The sequence below is a fragment of the Protopterus annectens genome, chromosome 16.part0 (assembly GCF_019279795.1).
Source record: "Protopterus annectens isolate FY-2018-M chromosome 16.part0, PAN1.0, whole genome shotgun sequence".
Lineage (NCBI taxonomy): Eukaryota > Metazoa > Chordata > Ceratodontiformes > Protopteridae > Protopterus > Protopterus annectens.
The window spans coordinates 227,175,701-227,191,221 of record NC_056750.1 but is presented as its reverse complement, the minus strand read 5'-3'; the positions used below and the strand labels follow the sequence as shown (position 1 = coordinate 227,191,221).

The 15,521-nt window shown below is 39.0% G+C and overlaps 1 gene segment (V, D, J or C); it reads left to right on the top strand.

Annotated features, from left to right (window-relative positions):
* The first annotated feature begins 8,809 nt into the window (after positions 1-8,809).
* Positions 8,810-9,830, top strand: LOC122790296. The segment is given in 2 exon segments: positions 8,810-8,983; positions 9,204-9,830. Coding segments are annotated over 2 exon segments (426 nt in total).
* The last annotated feature ends 5,691 nt before the right edge of the window (positions 9,831-15,521 follow it).

The following is a 15,521-nucleotide window of genomic DNA, read 5'->3' as shown; positions in this document are numbered from 1 at the left end:
TAATAATGTGCTTTGGAGAAGTGCTTTAGTTTCCTTGCTGTTGTTGTTGTTGGTGGTGTGATAGTTACTTCAATTGAGTCCAGTTTGTGGTCAGATATCAGTAGGGGAAGACCTCACAGTGAGTGTGGTAGAGTGCCACCCCATAGTGGTAAGCTTCAGATCCAGGATGTTGGCACTCCTTGTTGGGGTGACAACCAGCAGGTCCAATACATTGGAGTTAGAGAAGTTGAGGAACCTTTGGGAAAGTGAGTTACAGCATGAGTACGTTACTCGGTCAATGGATGTTTAGTTAAAATTGTCCAAAGCCAGGGTCTTTGCATGTATCTTGATAGACTCAAGTAGATCCAAATAAGCAGAGTGGGTATCCTAATTCTCAGATGGGGTCTTTATCTGACAATGACTTGAATAGGTATCCTACCAACAATTAATTGCACCTGAAGTATCTCCAGGGAATGCTACTGTGTAACCAGTCTGGAGGTGTATATATCTGTAATGAATATACCGATACACTGTCTCCTTTAGTTTTGACCCCTTCAGTTTGTAGTCTGAATATGTGGAAGGAGGTGTAGCTCAGTATAGTCATGTTGATCTCCACAGCCGTGAAACAGGTCACCATGACTGCACAGGTGTGTAGGTCTTCCAAGGTGAGGATTGCTTCCAGCGAGTTCAGTTTCATGTTAAGACTCCTAGCGTTTAGCAGCCTAACCTTGATCTTGTTTTTATATGATGTTTTCACAGCTTGAAGTTTGTCCTTGATACACTGCCGAATCAAGAGACAATGGGGGTGGCAATTGACTTAGACAGTAGCCAAAATCCAAGAGGTGAAAGATGAAAACCATCTTTGGCAAGGCATTAAGGTCTGTCGATCATGTCATCCCAGGCTGACAGATACTGTATCCCCTTAGAATGACACCAGAAACTAAGGTACTTATTGAGGTCATTCATTTTCAGTTTGTACTGAGGCATCATCCTAGGTGAAGGTAAAATGCTGCTTACGGCTAAGGACATACCTATCTGAGACACATACTCCGAGAGTTCAGTCATGTCTCTCTTCATATAGTCCAGAGAGGTACATCTCAAGTCATTCACACGATCATGGACCATGACAGAGTCACAACAGTCCCTGTTTTTGGGATACGTGAGTGCATGTGTGATATGGCAGATCCTGACACCTGAAAGACAGCTGACCATTACCTTCTCCTTATCCAGCCTGATAAAAGAGACATCTGTGTGTCTCACAATGGAACAGCCTATGACTAATATGTATCTTTAAGTGTTTTGTCTTAAGGGTTTGACAGGTGAGACACTGGTGTGAAAACTATTATGAGTGTTGTATTCTATGTATTATGTGTAGCATGCTTATGTTTGTGTTTGGGAGGTCTCTTCCGATGAGAACCTCAGCAATTATAGGGATTTCTGATGTGGGTTTGGGTGAAGTGAGAGGTGAGATGTGCATAGTGAAAGTCTGTTCACTGTCATATGTACTGAATGGTGTGTGAGAGAGCATGTATTCTAGGCTGTTAGTATAGTTGCATCTCTGACATGTTGAGCTTGTATTACTTGTGGTCCAATGACATGAGTTCATGCATAATGTGGTGGATCCTAGCCCCTGAAAAGCAACTGACTATGCCTTTCTCCTTACTTGTTGACAGGGATGGAGTCTGCAATGACTAGAATGTTGGATTATGTTTTGGCTTGCCTTATGTACTTATAGGTTGAGCCTGCAAGAGATGTAGGTCTGTGTTGATATGTCTGTTGTTTTTACAGAGTGCATTTGGGGCTGCTGAAAGTATTTGTTATCTGCACTTTGTCTATGATGTCTTTGTGATTTCAGTGCCTCATCATATGTCTGCTTTGAATTTTGTGTGATGGGTGTGGCATGTGTACTACTGACTACTTTACTGACATTAAGACTACTGTCCTGTGAGAGATTTTCCTCCAGTGACATTGTGTAAATACATCTCTCACATACCATATCAGTTTGCTTGAGAATGAACTGGTTGTTGGCAAACATGAGGTGATTTCTACATTGCCTCAGGATGTCTATATCCACCAAGGTGGTAACAGTCACAGTGGGAAAGTTCATATCCATGGAAACAGATACTTTTTTATTAATTAAACACTTGTATTGAAAATATCAGTCAATGTCATGAGTATCGATTTTGCACCTATGGGGAAAGTGCTTGCCACTGCAGGCTAGATGGCCTATGTGCAACTTGGTATTTGAGAACATTCCATTATGCTTTCCAAGGAGGAATGTCACTCAAGCTGTCTGAGTCTGTGGAGAGCAATGCCAAACACTGGAGGTGAAACTGATACATACACCCTGAAAAGTTAAGGATGGAGTATTTAGGCAGTTATCCTGTAGTGAGAAGCAAATCAAGCAGTGCTTACTGAAACAAAGAATTACCTTGTGAAAAATGCTGAAAAGAGGGTAATTGTATGAATGGCTACTGCCTGGCTACTACTACTGCTGGTCTCACCAACACCACCACACTCTGCTGGGATACAATGCTCCTTTTCTTTTCCTGTCACCAGAAGCAAAATGTTTGCACCACTCCCAAGATAAGAAGCAGGCCACAACCTTTTTGTTGATCTGCACACTTGTCCTTGATGATGTAGAGGTCTGTAGGCTTGTCGTAGCCTTTTCTAGGTAGATGCGTTGAATGGAAACCATATTAATTGGTTCAGTTTTGCATCTATTATGCCTTGGATTCCAATGTTCCTAGGATTTGACTAGGGTACTGAGCTGATGGTGATTAGGAGCATAGCTGCTGCATCACAATATAATGTTCAATGACAGGTGACGTAGATGTCCAAGGTTGGCCTATCAAGCTCCACAGCAGCAGTGATCCATGTTAGGTAACAGTTTCACAGCAATTCATGCAGTCTGCCCTTCAACAGCATAATGGAGGTAATCTGCATGACATGGGCGTGAGGCCTATTGCAGAGGAATGGCCACTGTTGGGAGATGTTCCTGTCCCTCTAGCATGTCCTAGGTATGTCATGCTGTACATGTAGGTTTCTAGAACACAAAACTGTAGTCTCACATTATTTCACACAACATCCTTTGCTGTCTGGTTGTTTTCCAGGTATTGTAGCCTTGCAAGTCTAAAGTACTTACTGGAAAGTTGAACAAGTTTTCTGCGCGTGCACATACATCCACATCTTCACTGCAGAGTGCCTACAGAGACTGTGTCTGAGGCGTGAAGCCCAAGCGTGTAGAAGCATAACCCTTACTTTGCTAGAGTTGTACATTGTCGCATTTCTAGGTATGCTATTGTGACCCTGCCTAATAACAGAATTAGGGTTCAGAAAAGTGCCATAAGCCTGGAAAAGCAGTGTATACAATCCACCATGTTATTCCACACAGTCGGGTACTGTTTTACCTTAGAATGACAACATAAAAGTAATAACATCTTAAATGTAAGCATTTGTTAGACCATTGCCTAACCATGACCTGCTATGACGTATACACAAGGCATAATCTATTGCTAATGGCTTTAGCAGTGTCTGCTGAAGAGATGTGGACAGCATCCCCAACCTTTTACTCTTACTCCACACAAACACAATGTGTGAGATGCAACTGTCCTGAGAGCCTGGAATCCATGCTCTCTCACACACCAGTCAGTATATATGACAATGAAGCAGGTTGCCAGCATGCACACCTCACCTTCTACTCCACCCAAACCCACATTACACATACCTACATATACAGAGGTCATTACTAGAAACATACCTAAACACCAGAGACCTACAAAGCACAAACACAAGCACGCTACAAATAACACTTCATTTGCAGAACACATTACAGACAATAGCTCATGCACCAGTGTTTCCCCAGTCAAACACCTTAGGCAAAACACAAAATAAAGCATATTAGTCATAGATGATACCATTGTGAGACACAGTGATGTCCCTTTCAACAGACTGGATAAGGAAAAGGTCACAGTCAGCTGTCTGTCAGGTGCCAGGATACCCCATATCACACATGCACTCAAGTCTCTCAACAACATGTACTGCTATGACTCCATCATAGACCATGTTGGTGTGAATGATATATATATATATATATATATATATATATATATATATATATATATATATATATATATATATATATATATATATATATATATATATATATATATATATATATATATATATATATATATATATATATATATATATATATATATATATATATATATATATATATATATATATATATATATATATATATATATATATATATATATATATATATATATATATATATATATATTTATATATATATATATATATATATATATATACACATACACATACATACATCTATATATATATATATATACATAGAGATAGATATACTATCTATTGGAGAGAGAGATAGTGTCAGATAGATATTTATACATAAATGTATGTATTGGTTTACCTTTAAAATGTTGACAGCACATACACGAATGTGCATACCACTGAAATGTTTCTGAGAAACCCGAACCACCAAATCTTCCGAAACTCCAAAGAAACATCGAACGTCATCATTTCCAACAGCACCACACTTACAAACAAGTGCTAACATGGGTCAAAACGGGGGTGAGATTTTGCGGATCGGAACATTGGCATTTGATGGTTTCAGAAGACGGACTTTGGAGTTCTTGGATGCGGTTCAATGTTCTGACCATTAACATTTTGAAGGTAAACCGTATGTATCTATTGACATATCTATATATAACAGGTCATTTTGAGCAAGGAGCAAAAGAACTGCATTCTGTTTAACTAAGTATATGAGCATACCCATATGGATTCTCACTACTTATAAACTGACTCCAGCCCACACCTGTCTGGGATTTCATGTGTTACAGACAATGACATCTGTCCCTATTTCTGGAGTGCTGCACTTCACTCAAATATCTACAACATTCTGCAGCCGTGTGATGTAATTAATATGTGACAGAGGTTACCACTCACAGTCTGACAGTCTGTAAAACACGATATAGTAATACCTCACATGCAAAAGATGTGAATACTTTTAAATTACAACCATTTACACCATCACACATGCTAACTTCCCTAGTCCACTGACTGACAGAGAGGGTTCATTCATTACACAATCAACAACATAAATATGTTCATTGTTATTCCTGTGTTAAATGTATGATACATTTGCATATTACTGCCCTGAGACTGCTTGGGCTGCTGATATAACACTGATGAGTTACTGTTACAGCAGTTATAAGGGAACTCTGCTGTGTTGGGGGCGGAGGAACAACACCGCATGTTTTGCTAAAATACACATTAGTCCGAATATCATGTAACCTCACTGTCTAACATGTCCTTTGACTAATGTACTGAATATTGTATGCATGAATCCTAGTGAATAAGAAAGGGCACATGATAGTGGAATGGGTATCTCTACTTCCATGTGGATATTACTTCTGTCCAAATAGTTCACTATATTTACTTGCATAAATGTAGCAGATCCATACATACAATGCCATATCATAATAATCCTTACCAGTACTGTGTAGTTAGAGGCCTACCTTGTGAATGCAGCAGTTGACAGAACTGTACTTCAGGCCTGACTCTGTCTGATGCAAGCAGTACACAGTCAATACATGGATAGGTACAGGTTGTGTGGGTTGCCTGGCATACATTTTAATAAATATATCTGTGTAGGCGTAAGGTGTCAGTTCCTAGGTTGTCACTGAATGTACTATGTGTTGTCTCTTAGCCAAAGACAGGGCATACAGAGCATGCCTATGTCTGTCTACAGGGACATCATCAGGGGTTCCTCCTCCAAGTCCTCCTGTCACTGTGGCTGTGGTGACCTAGGCACTGGTGGTGGCCTGTGTATCCCTTCCCTTCCCTTTGCTGATCCTGCTACAGCTGTGTTCACAGGATCAGATTGTGTAGCATAGCTCATACTGTGAACATATGTGCACATGTGGCTGGAGAGTACTGCAGGGCTCCACCAGATATATCGAAGTACTAGAACCATGACTTCAGAAGCCCAAACACATGCTCTATGATGCTCTTACTTTGTGCATGTGCCTCATTATTGTGTTCTTCAGTGGTTGTGTGTGCATTTTTGAGGGGTGTCATCATCCACGGTTCCATTGTGTAGCCAGCATCCCACAGTAAATGACCATGTGGGTTGTCCCTCCTAGCAAATGTTTGGTACAGCTGTGATGCATGCCAGATATGGGAGTCCTGATAACTACCAGGGCTGTCAACCCACACATTCAGGATAATCTCCTGGGCATTGCACATGCCCTGGCAGTTGATGGACTGGTACCCCTGGCAGTTAACATAGATTCTACCCTGCTCACCAGGTGGTGCCTTGATGTGTACATGAGTGCAATCTATGACACCCAGTACTTCAGTGTGGTGTGCTACACAGTAGAAGTGTTGCATATTGCTGGCCCTCACCTCAGGGGAGATGGGAAAAGATATGTGCTCACTGGCATGTGGTAGCATGGCATGCAGGAATTGGTGGAGTATCCTAGTTGCAGATGTCTGTGACACCCCCATCATGTCCACAGTTGGTCTTTGGAAAGTACCTGTAGCTAGTATCCTAAGGGCTACACATACCTTGGTTTCCACTGGGATGGGTTCCCCTCTGTTGGCTCTGGGTCTGAGTTGAGGGAGACAGAGCTCAGTGAGTTCTTGTAGTATGTCCCTGTCCACTCTGTAGTGCTCTACAATCTCCAGCTCATGTAGCTCTTGGAAGGTTACCCTGGGCCTGAACACCCTTCTCCTTTTCTGCCTAGGCATATTGTCAGCAGCACCACCAGCACTGAATTAAGCATCTAGCACATACAGACCTGCTGCAGCCCCTACCATTATCTCAGTTAAAATTCCCAGGTCTGTACTCCAATGCTCTAGAGTATTGGGGGAAATCAGAATGTAGGGTGTATGCATACTTTATGTATGATTGGCTAACTGTGATGCATTCCACCTGCCTACAATTTAATTAACATTGTTTAATGGTCCTATTTTAGTGTGAGATGCTGCTCACAGTACTGCCTCATGCAGCATAGCTTATTGAACAATCAAAATTAATAATTGAATACATCCAGTTTTAAGGACTTGCTGCCTATATTGCCACTGTAACCTGGGTGGTCTTTCCACGTGAGCATGCTTAGCAAGGCGACACACCTCACATATATGTACACCTAAGCTTAAAAGAGCCTAGAAGTGACAGGACACACCCCATTGATGTCAGCCACATCCTGTGTAAACATCAACATGGTTAAAGATCCTACACAAAGGGGATATGCAGACATGATTACTCCTTTCTGCTATTCATTAAATTCACCACATTTGCATACATATCTATGCTGACAGCCTGTAAAATATATGCTTCATAGCCGTATGACCTCAGCAACAGCAGCAATGCACCATTGTACAGACCCAATGCAAGGTCCTATAATACATTTCTGTCAAATATTATAACATTTTTTCCCTATATTTTTATTTTTCCATTAAGCATGTTTGTGCACTGTGGCATGTAGCACAAAAATGCTGAGATTATTAAAAAATATATATATTAATTTAACTTATTCCCTTACTGTTTCTGACATCCACAGTGATAGTTATGCTCATATGTGTATAAAGTAATGTCTTTTGGCTTTTCCCGGTTAGGGATTGCCACAGCGGAACACCGGTCTGCTTATGATTGGCAGTAGATTTTTACAGTGCCAGCCCAACACCCAACCTTCATCGAAGGCACACTCATTTACGCACACACCTACCTGCATGTCTTTAAGCATCATCCGACTGCAGGGAGGACATGCAGACTCCACACAGAAGGCACTTCAGCCGAGAATCGAAAGAACCTCTTGCTGTAAGTCAACACAGCTAACCACTGCACCACCGCAGCCTCATAGTTCTACACATGTGTGTATCTAGTATAAAAATTTCAGGGGATTTATGTCAACATTTCTAAAGTTTTACATCCCCTTTTGTCTGTCTAGACTCCTGTACACAGACTTTTTCTGTGTACACTACGGACACTGACAAGGGGTCTGAACAGATGCCTTTATGCTTGATGGATTGCTCTACCTGCCTCATTTGCACGAGATTCCCCTGCTTATGAGGCAATTTGCATGCCACGGAATTTAGTCTGTTTGCGCATGCATGTATGCCACCCAGCAGTGCTTAATGAATCTAAAAATGCTAGTGTCTATGTAAGCATTGCAGCATGATGCCTACATGAAAAAAAATTTGTGTAGGCTTTATTGAATTCTCCCCTTTGTGTTAGTGCACTAAACAAAGAGACAACATGATCAGAACTGGGTGACCATGCAGTCCTAGTCAGAGAAGTAGAATGATGCTCATATCTATCTGGAAACATTTATAAACCTACAGAGTTTAGTGAATGCATAATGTTGTATAATTCTTGTCTATCTGATGAGATTTGAACCCTACTCTTGAAATTGTTCTGTGCAAAACATATGCAATCTTATTGTAAGTATTATTTATCTTCTAAGCAGAGTTTCAGATTTCATTACATACGTATGCAACCATGTTTCATAAACCGAAGCAGATTACTGCACATGACCTCTAACCTAAGATTACTTTGCTACAGCTGCATTCACACCATCTCTGTGAGCAAAATTAATCAGCTTAACATGTCATAAAGTTTGACTTTGTGCCAGGTATTACATCCACACCTTCCATCTCAGAGCTCTGTGTGTACTTTGTAAACACGTTTTGGCATGAACGTCACGATAACAATGGTAGAGCATACCACAAACGGAAATGATTGTTGATGATTTCCTGAAGTTGTGAGATATATATATGTATGTTTTAGCCTTTCTCTCAATACTTCTTCCTAGGCAAGGAGAGGAACCTTAACACTCAAATTCAGGACATCTGAGCTTTTAATTCATTCACTTATCTCTGTTTTATTACAGTCGTCACTTTACGATCACCATGCCTTTCAAACATAGTCTCTGTCTTGCCATTTTACTGATAGGTGAGCTCCACCTAATTGCAACATTTTCATTATGTATTATTTAAAATGGATAGAAACCTGATAGTCCAGAGACATAGAGTGGTAAAAAATAACCTCGTTTCATAGTGTGGCAGCATTCATCAGCTCTTGAGTTTAATATGTTTGTGTGCAGAACTTTACGCTTTAATGAATAACTATAAAGATTACCATTTTTAACAAGTTGCTTGTTTGTTTTTTATAGGCATCATCAATGGGGACAGAGTAACACAGCCTGAACTGACTAAGCATATTTATGGAGAAAATAATATCCTGCTGCCATGTAATTTCACAACAATCGACACAGATCCTTATGTTTACTGGTATCGGCAGAAACCAAATGGACCGATTGAGTATATGGGACTTCGTATGCATAGATATCAAACTGAAGCGAAAGCTGAAAATGGAAGATTTACAGCCCAGTTTGACAATGCTAACAGCTTTGTAGTTTTAAATATCTCTGCTACCCAGATTTCTGATTCAGCCGTTTATTACTGTGCGCTAAGAGACACAGTAAAATACTTTCCTGTTAGCACTTTACAAGAACTACAGCAGTGTGGTCCAGAAAAACTTGATGTTACACTTTAGGAGACTACATACAACTTGATTAATTCAGAAACTGTTAATGTATTCATTTTAATTTTATTTGTACCACTGCAGTTTTTGGCAGAACAGTTTACTTTGGGAAATGTTAAAGCAGAGCATTACCAGAATATTTGTTATGGATCTGTATGAAACTTCACCTCTCTGCATACCAATCAGTTGTACAGATTTTCACAGAATGTCCAGATTTTTGTCTCATATTTCTGGCCTGTTTCTCATAAAATTGTGTTTTTCTGGAAAATCATTGTCAATTCTTTGAGGAGTGAAGTCAGAAAATAATGAAGGACATTTGAGATTCAGACTTCATACCCTTCAGAAAATTCAGGCTAATTTACAACCTGTTATTCTATCAGTCTTAAAGAGCAATATTTAAAAATTATCCCTATTTTTGGGCCTTTGTTCCCCTCATTATGTATGCCTTTGTCCAGATTTCTTGTTTTAAGAGGTTGACAGCTATGCCTCCTTGCAATTATGCTACAGCCAGAGTTGCACAATATGTCTACAGTTATAGCAAGCAATGCATCTGGATTAGGAACAGTGAAGTACAGTATGAAGGAAGCTGTTATACATCTCACATTATGCATTGAACAATTAAGCAAAAAAAGTATTTTCTATAATATTGCATTTAAAGATATCCCTTTATTTGATTATAATAACAGCTGTTACATAATAGTTCACAGTAAAGGCAGATTATAGTATTTGCTTGAATTATTTTTTCTTCTGTGGTATGTGTATATTGAAAGCCTTTAGTAAACAATAAAGAAGCATCTATTCAGAAGAGTAAAATGGGAAACAGGAAAAATGCCATATGAAGAAATAAATAAAATGAAAGGAGTTAGTTATTGACACAGCCATAGTGAATTTTCTATGAAAGTTAGGAACAGGAAGAAAGGGAAACAGGGAACAATTTTCAGCCATTTCTTGATTTCTTTGTGTGTGTACATGTGTGTGTTTTCCTTTTACATTCCCCACGCAGGACACTAGCACATCTGCACTCCTGCAGTTGTTAAAGGTAACTCAAAAGTCAATGCATGCTGGGAGTAAGGAAAAGATCTCCAAGCATTTTCCTCAGTGAATGCCATTTAGTTTTGACAAATTCTGACATATTACAAAACTAGTTCCCTAAATTATATTTCATTTTTCTCACCCCGTAGCTCACATATGGAGCTCTACTCCCCGGGCCTCCACTGAAAATGGACATGAATCCAGTCGGACTATCCCGGTCAACAAATGTAAAATAAAAATAAAAAATAAAAAATATTGCATAAAACTAACCTGTTATCCATATGCAATAAATCAGGAAATTATACCAGTTGTTATCATCTGTCAAGAACCAAGGTGTGACTATTGAAGAAAAAATTACATTTCAGTTATCACGTTACTGGTGATGTGAGCAGACGTTATAGTAATATGAAGGATATCTTGAGAACAGTTAATAACAATAAGTCAGGTGATGCCTCCATTATATACTGACATTATTAAACCACATATTGATTATTGTAGGTCAGTCTGTAAATTCTGCATGTCTAGTATATACAATTTGAAAAGGATTCCGAGAACAATTGTAAGGCAAATATAAGGTTACATTAAAGGCTGCTATATTTTGTGGCATATATATTAATGCAGAGAGGCATCATTTTATTTTACAAATATCTGACTGATGAAATAATGGTATGTTTATATCACAGAATTTTTAGATCATGGTGTAAATATCAGAAGAAAATCTTATGCAAAAGTTGCCAGATGTATCATCAATAATAAAGGATTTTTTTTCTTGACAGGGCAGATAATTTTCTACCATTCCATATAAGATTATGTCTTCCTCTTGTTACTTTCAAGAATGAACAGGATAACTGAGCTGGTGAATTTGTTTCTGTAATGAGGTTTTAGGATGGCAAACTCCTGGGGCTCCACATCCCCTACTTTACCTTAGTAATACATGCTAACCATCACTCTAATCCATGTATATATATATATATATATATATATATATATATATATATATATATATATATATACCTTCATTTCATCGAAAGCAAATTTGATTGACAAACATTTTAGTCTGATCAAATGAATGAAACTTCATTTCATTTGACACTTCATTTGACTGACAGTTCATTTGACTGACAATTAGTACTGGCAGTGTCTATACCACTGTAAGGCAATAAAAGGGATATGTCCTTTTCCCCACTGAAGCGAGTTAGTATATATAGTTAGGGGGTGTGGGGGGTGCAGCCCTCCACTTACTTTGGTTTTACTAAACAATATAAAACCAAAAGCAGAGAATATAACATGAAAGTAAGTGAGGGGCTGTGCCCCCTACCCCCCCAACTATATATACTAACTCCAGGGTTGAACTTCAGTGGGGTAAAGGACATATTCCTTTTACTTGCCTTACAGTGCTTTAGACACTGCCAGTACCAATTGTCATTCAAATGAACTGTCAGTGAAATGAAGTGTCAGTGAAATGAAGTTTCAGTCATTTGGTCTCAATCAAATGAGTGTCAGTGAAATGAGCTTTCGACGAAATGAAGGTAACCCATATATAAATATATATATGTATATGTATATATATATATATATATATATATATATATATATATATATATATATATATATATATATATATATATATATATATATATATATATATACACACACACACATATATATATATATATATATATATATATATATATATATATATGTGTGTGTGTGTGTGTGTGTGTGTGTGTGTGTGTGTGTGTATATATATATATATATTCATGTGTGCGCATTTTTATCTGTTGCAGGGAATGGTACCACCTCACAGTACTTGAGCTGATTCCCAGCTGGGGTGTCCTTTCTGTGAGATTTCGACACCCTCCATTTTTGTGTCCATGTGGGCTTTTGTGGCATGGGGGACTTTTTTCCTTTCATATCACAAATGCATGCAGGAAGGTGAGTAAGAAATGTTCAAACTGCCTGTAATCTGGTACTGAAATGTATTACCACGGGTTCACTTCAATTCACTGAACTTTCAGTTCACTGACTTTCATTTCACTGACACCATTTCACTGAAATTAATTTCACTGAAACTTCATTTCACTGAAAGTTCATTTCACTGACAAGTATTATTACAAAGTAAATGGAATATGCCCCCTTCCCCACTGTAGTGTGACCCTGGAGTTAGAATATATAGTTAGGGGGGTGGGGGCAGAGCCCCACATTGGGGGGTGTGGTGAGCGCAGCCCCCCACTTACTTTTCTTTTACTAAGCAATATTATATCAAACGTAAGAATATTATATGAAATGAAGTGGGGGCTACGCATGTACATGTGGGCTCTGCCCACACCTAACTATATATTCTAACTCCAGGGTCGCACTACAGTGGGGAAGGGGTCATATTCCATTTTATTGCTAATAATAGTTGTCAATGAAATGAACTTTCAGTGAAATGAAGTTTCAGTGAAATGAATTTCAGTGAAATGGTGTCAGTGAAATGAAAGTCAGTGAATTGAAAGTTCAGTGAACTGAAGTGAACCCATTACCACATATGCACTGCTGCTCAGGTTTTACTTCTCTCTGAAGATGTGGTGCCCACTTGATGCTAATGGTTTTAATAAATGAAATGAGGCGCTATCAGAAAACCACACATAGCGACCAAGAGATATCTGCAAATGTTACAGTGGTCACACATCTTTTTGGTCTTGTCTATAGTATCAGCGGAAACTAGCAATCATTCTGAGAGTTTGTTTTTCCCTAAGTAAAGTGCACCTGGTTGAATGCTGATTTCAAAATGGTTGAAATTTTAATGAAACATTTAATAAAATTCCAAACAACTGAAACATCATATAGTCAAAATCACCAAGGGAAACTATTTAAAAAATATTTAAAAATATATACTTTTTCGCACAGAAGATGTCTCTCTGCAATCCCCATGTACTGGGCTTCACCTCTTACCCTTCCTTACGTAGCTCCAAAACAAATTACTTTTTAAACTCAAGCAAGAAACTCTTTAATTTCAGACTTTCCATTACATGGATGGTCTCAGGTTGGTGCCTTCTTTCCAACACGGCTTCACGGCAGACTCATCCTTACCTACTTTTCCTTGACACAGAGAGTACAATTGTGCAAAATCTTACCATAACAGTAGATGTCTTTGCCTTCACTGCTGCAGTATTCATAACTTATGGTATTCCTTGCCTTGAAGCCTGTCCTCCAGCCAGTCTACAAAAGCCTACAGATGTGAAAAATGGCCTGCTTATCTTGTGCACAGCGAAACAAACTTTGTAAAAAATCCTTAGTGTCTTTAAATTTGGTAGGGGCTCTATCCACAACCGGCCTTAACATTTTCTCTACATATATAGAGAGCAGCTCTGTTAGCCACCCCCTCCCTGATACTATGGTTTTCATAAATGGCCTTCTCAGTTCCTTGTGCATCTATGGAAGACCATGTAAAGTGGGGACCAAAGGGGACTATACAGTAAAATACTTTAAAAAGTTCATATGAAATATATCTACTCATCAAACAGTTGCACAATTTTGAATGCACATCTTGTATCAAAGCCGTAACTTTCATCTTATGGACAATCTCATGTTTCAACATCTGACCACTGCTGTTCCTTTTTTATTGGCTACTGGTGGAGGTACTGTCCCCAGTGTGTCTTATGTCAGCGAACCAGTGGCATATCCCTGTGCTACTTCATGACTTAATTCTCACATGGGAGATCTTCACTATGGCACATGAATGGGGGAGGGTGTCTAAGGCCCTGGATAAGTGAACAAAGGTGGTATGTCCTGTTATCCAACATCCAGGTCTGTGGGGTCAGTATCCAAAATGTCCACAAGGTTCAATAAGCAAGATGTACCCTTGATAAAAACAAAATGCGTAGGGTCAAATGTACTGAGGGTCACCTATGTCCCTGTGGATATGTTCTATGCTGATTCCTTCCCTAGCCTTGCAGATAAGTATTTTTAGGAACATGGGTCAATAGTTGTAGTTCTGCATGTTACCAGATTGATGTGCATGGCATAGCACACAACATTTGATATTATATTTTGTACTGCGGTTGATATATGGGTGGAAAAAGTATTGAAACACCAGGGTTGTAGTGCTTGGCAGGGTGGCAACAGATGAATGTATTGTAAATATGTGACATATTGTTAGATAGAGGCCTCACTTTGTAATGTTTACACATGTAATTTCATGTTATACACAGGAAATGGACAGTAAACAGCAGAAATACAGCATAATATAAATACTTTCATAGCGCAGTGAGTAGTGGGTTTGCAAGATAGTTGCAAAGTGCATATGCATGTGAGATTCACATATTTGCACATAGGCAAGCTGTGCAAACACATTGCTAAAGTGTGACAGTTAGTACTGATTCTATGAAATACACCTGCTACTTAGCTGACTCTGAGGCAGCAAGTGCTAATACATTGATACTTTCCTTTTTTGGCCCAGATGGTACTGGGTTCAAATACAGGCATAGCTAATACTTCAAAATACTTTTCATTGCAGAGTGATAATGCAATGACATGAATTATTTATATGAGATGTGTTACTACATTTTCCCGCCGCTCACTATTGCTGCACATTGGTGCACAATGTACACCTCCTCACAACCATGGAGACCAGAAAGTGAATAAATCCATTGCTTTTTCTGCTACTTATATGTGGTGCATGTGATTCTATTTTTGGACCAGATTCTTCTTCTTTCGGCTTTTCCCAGTTAGGGGTCGTCACAGTGGATCACCTGTCCACTCATGATTGGCCATGGAGTTTTACAGTGTTGAGTTGCAAGCCCGGTCCCCAACCTTCCACAGAAGGCACACACGCACTCTCGCCTAGGGCCAATTTAGAGTGTCCAATCTTGACTAGATTAAATGTGTTAAAATGGCATAGATAGGAAAGTGGTGAAATGGGGAGCAAGCA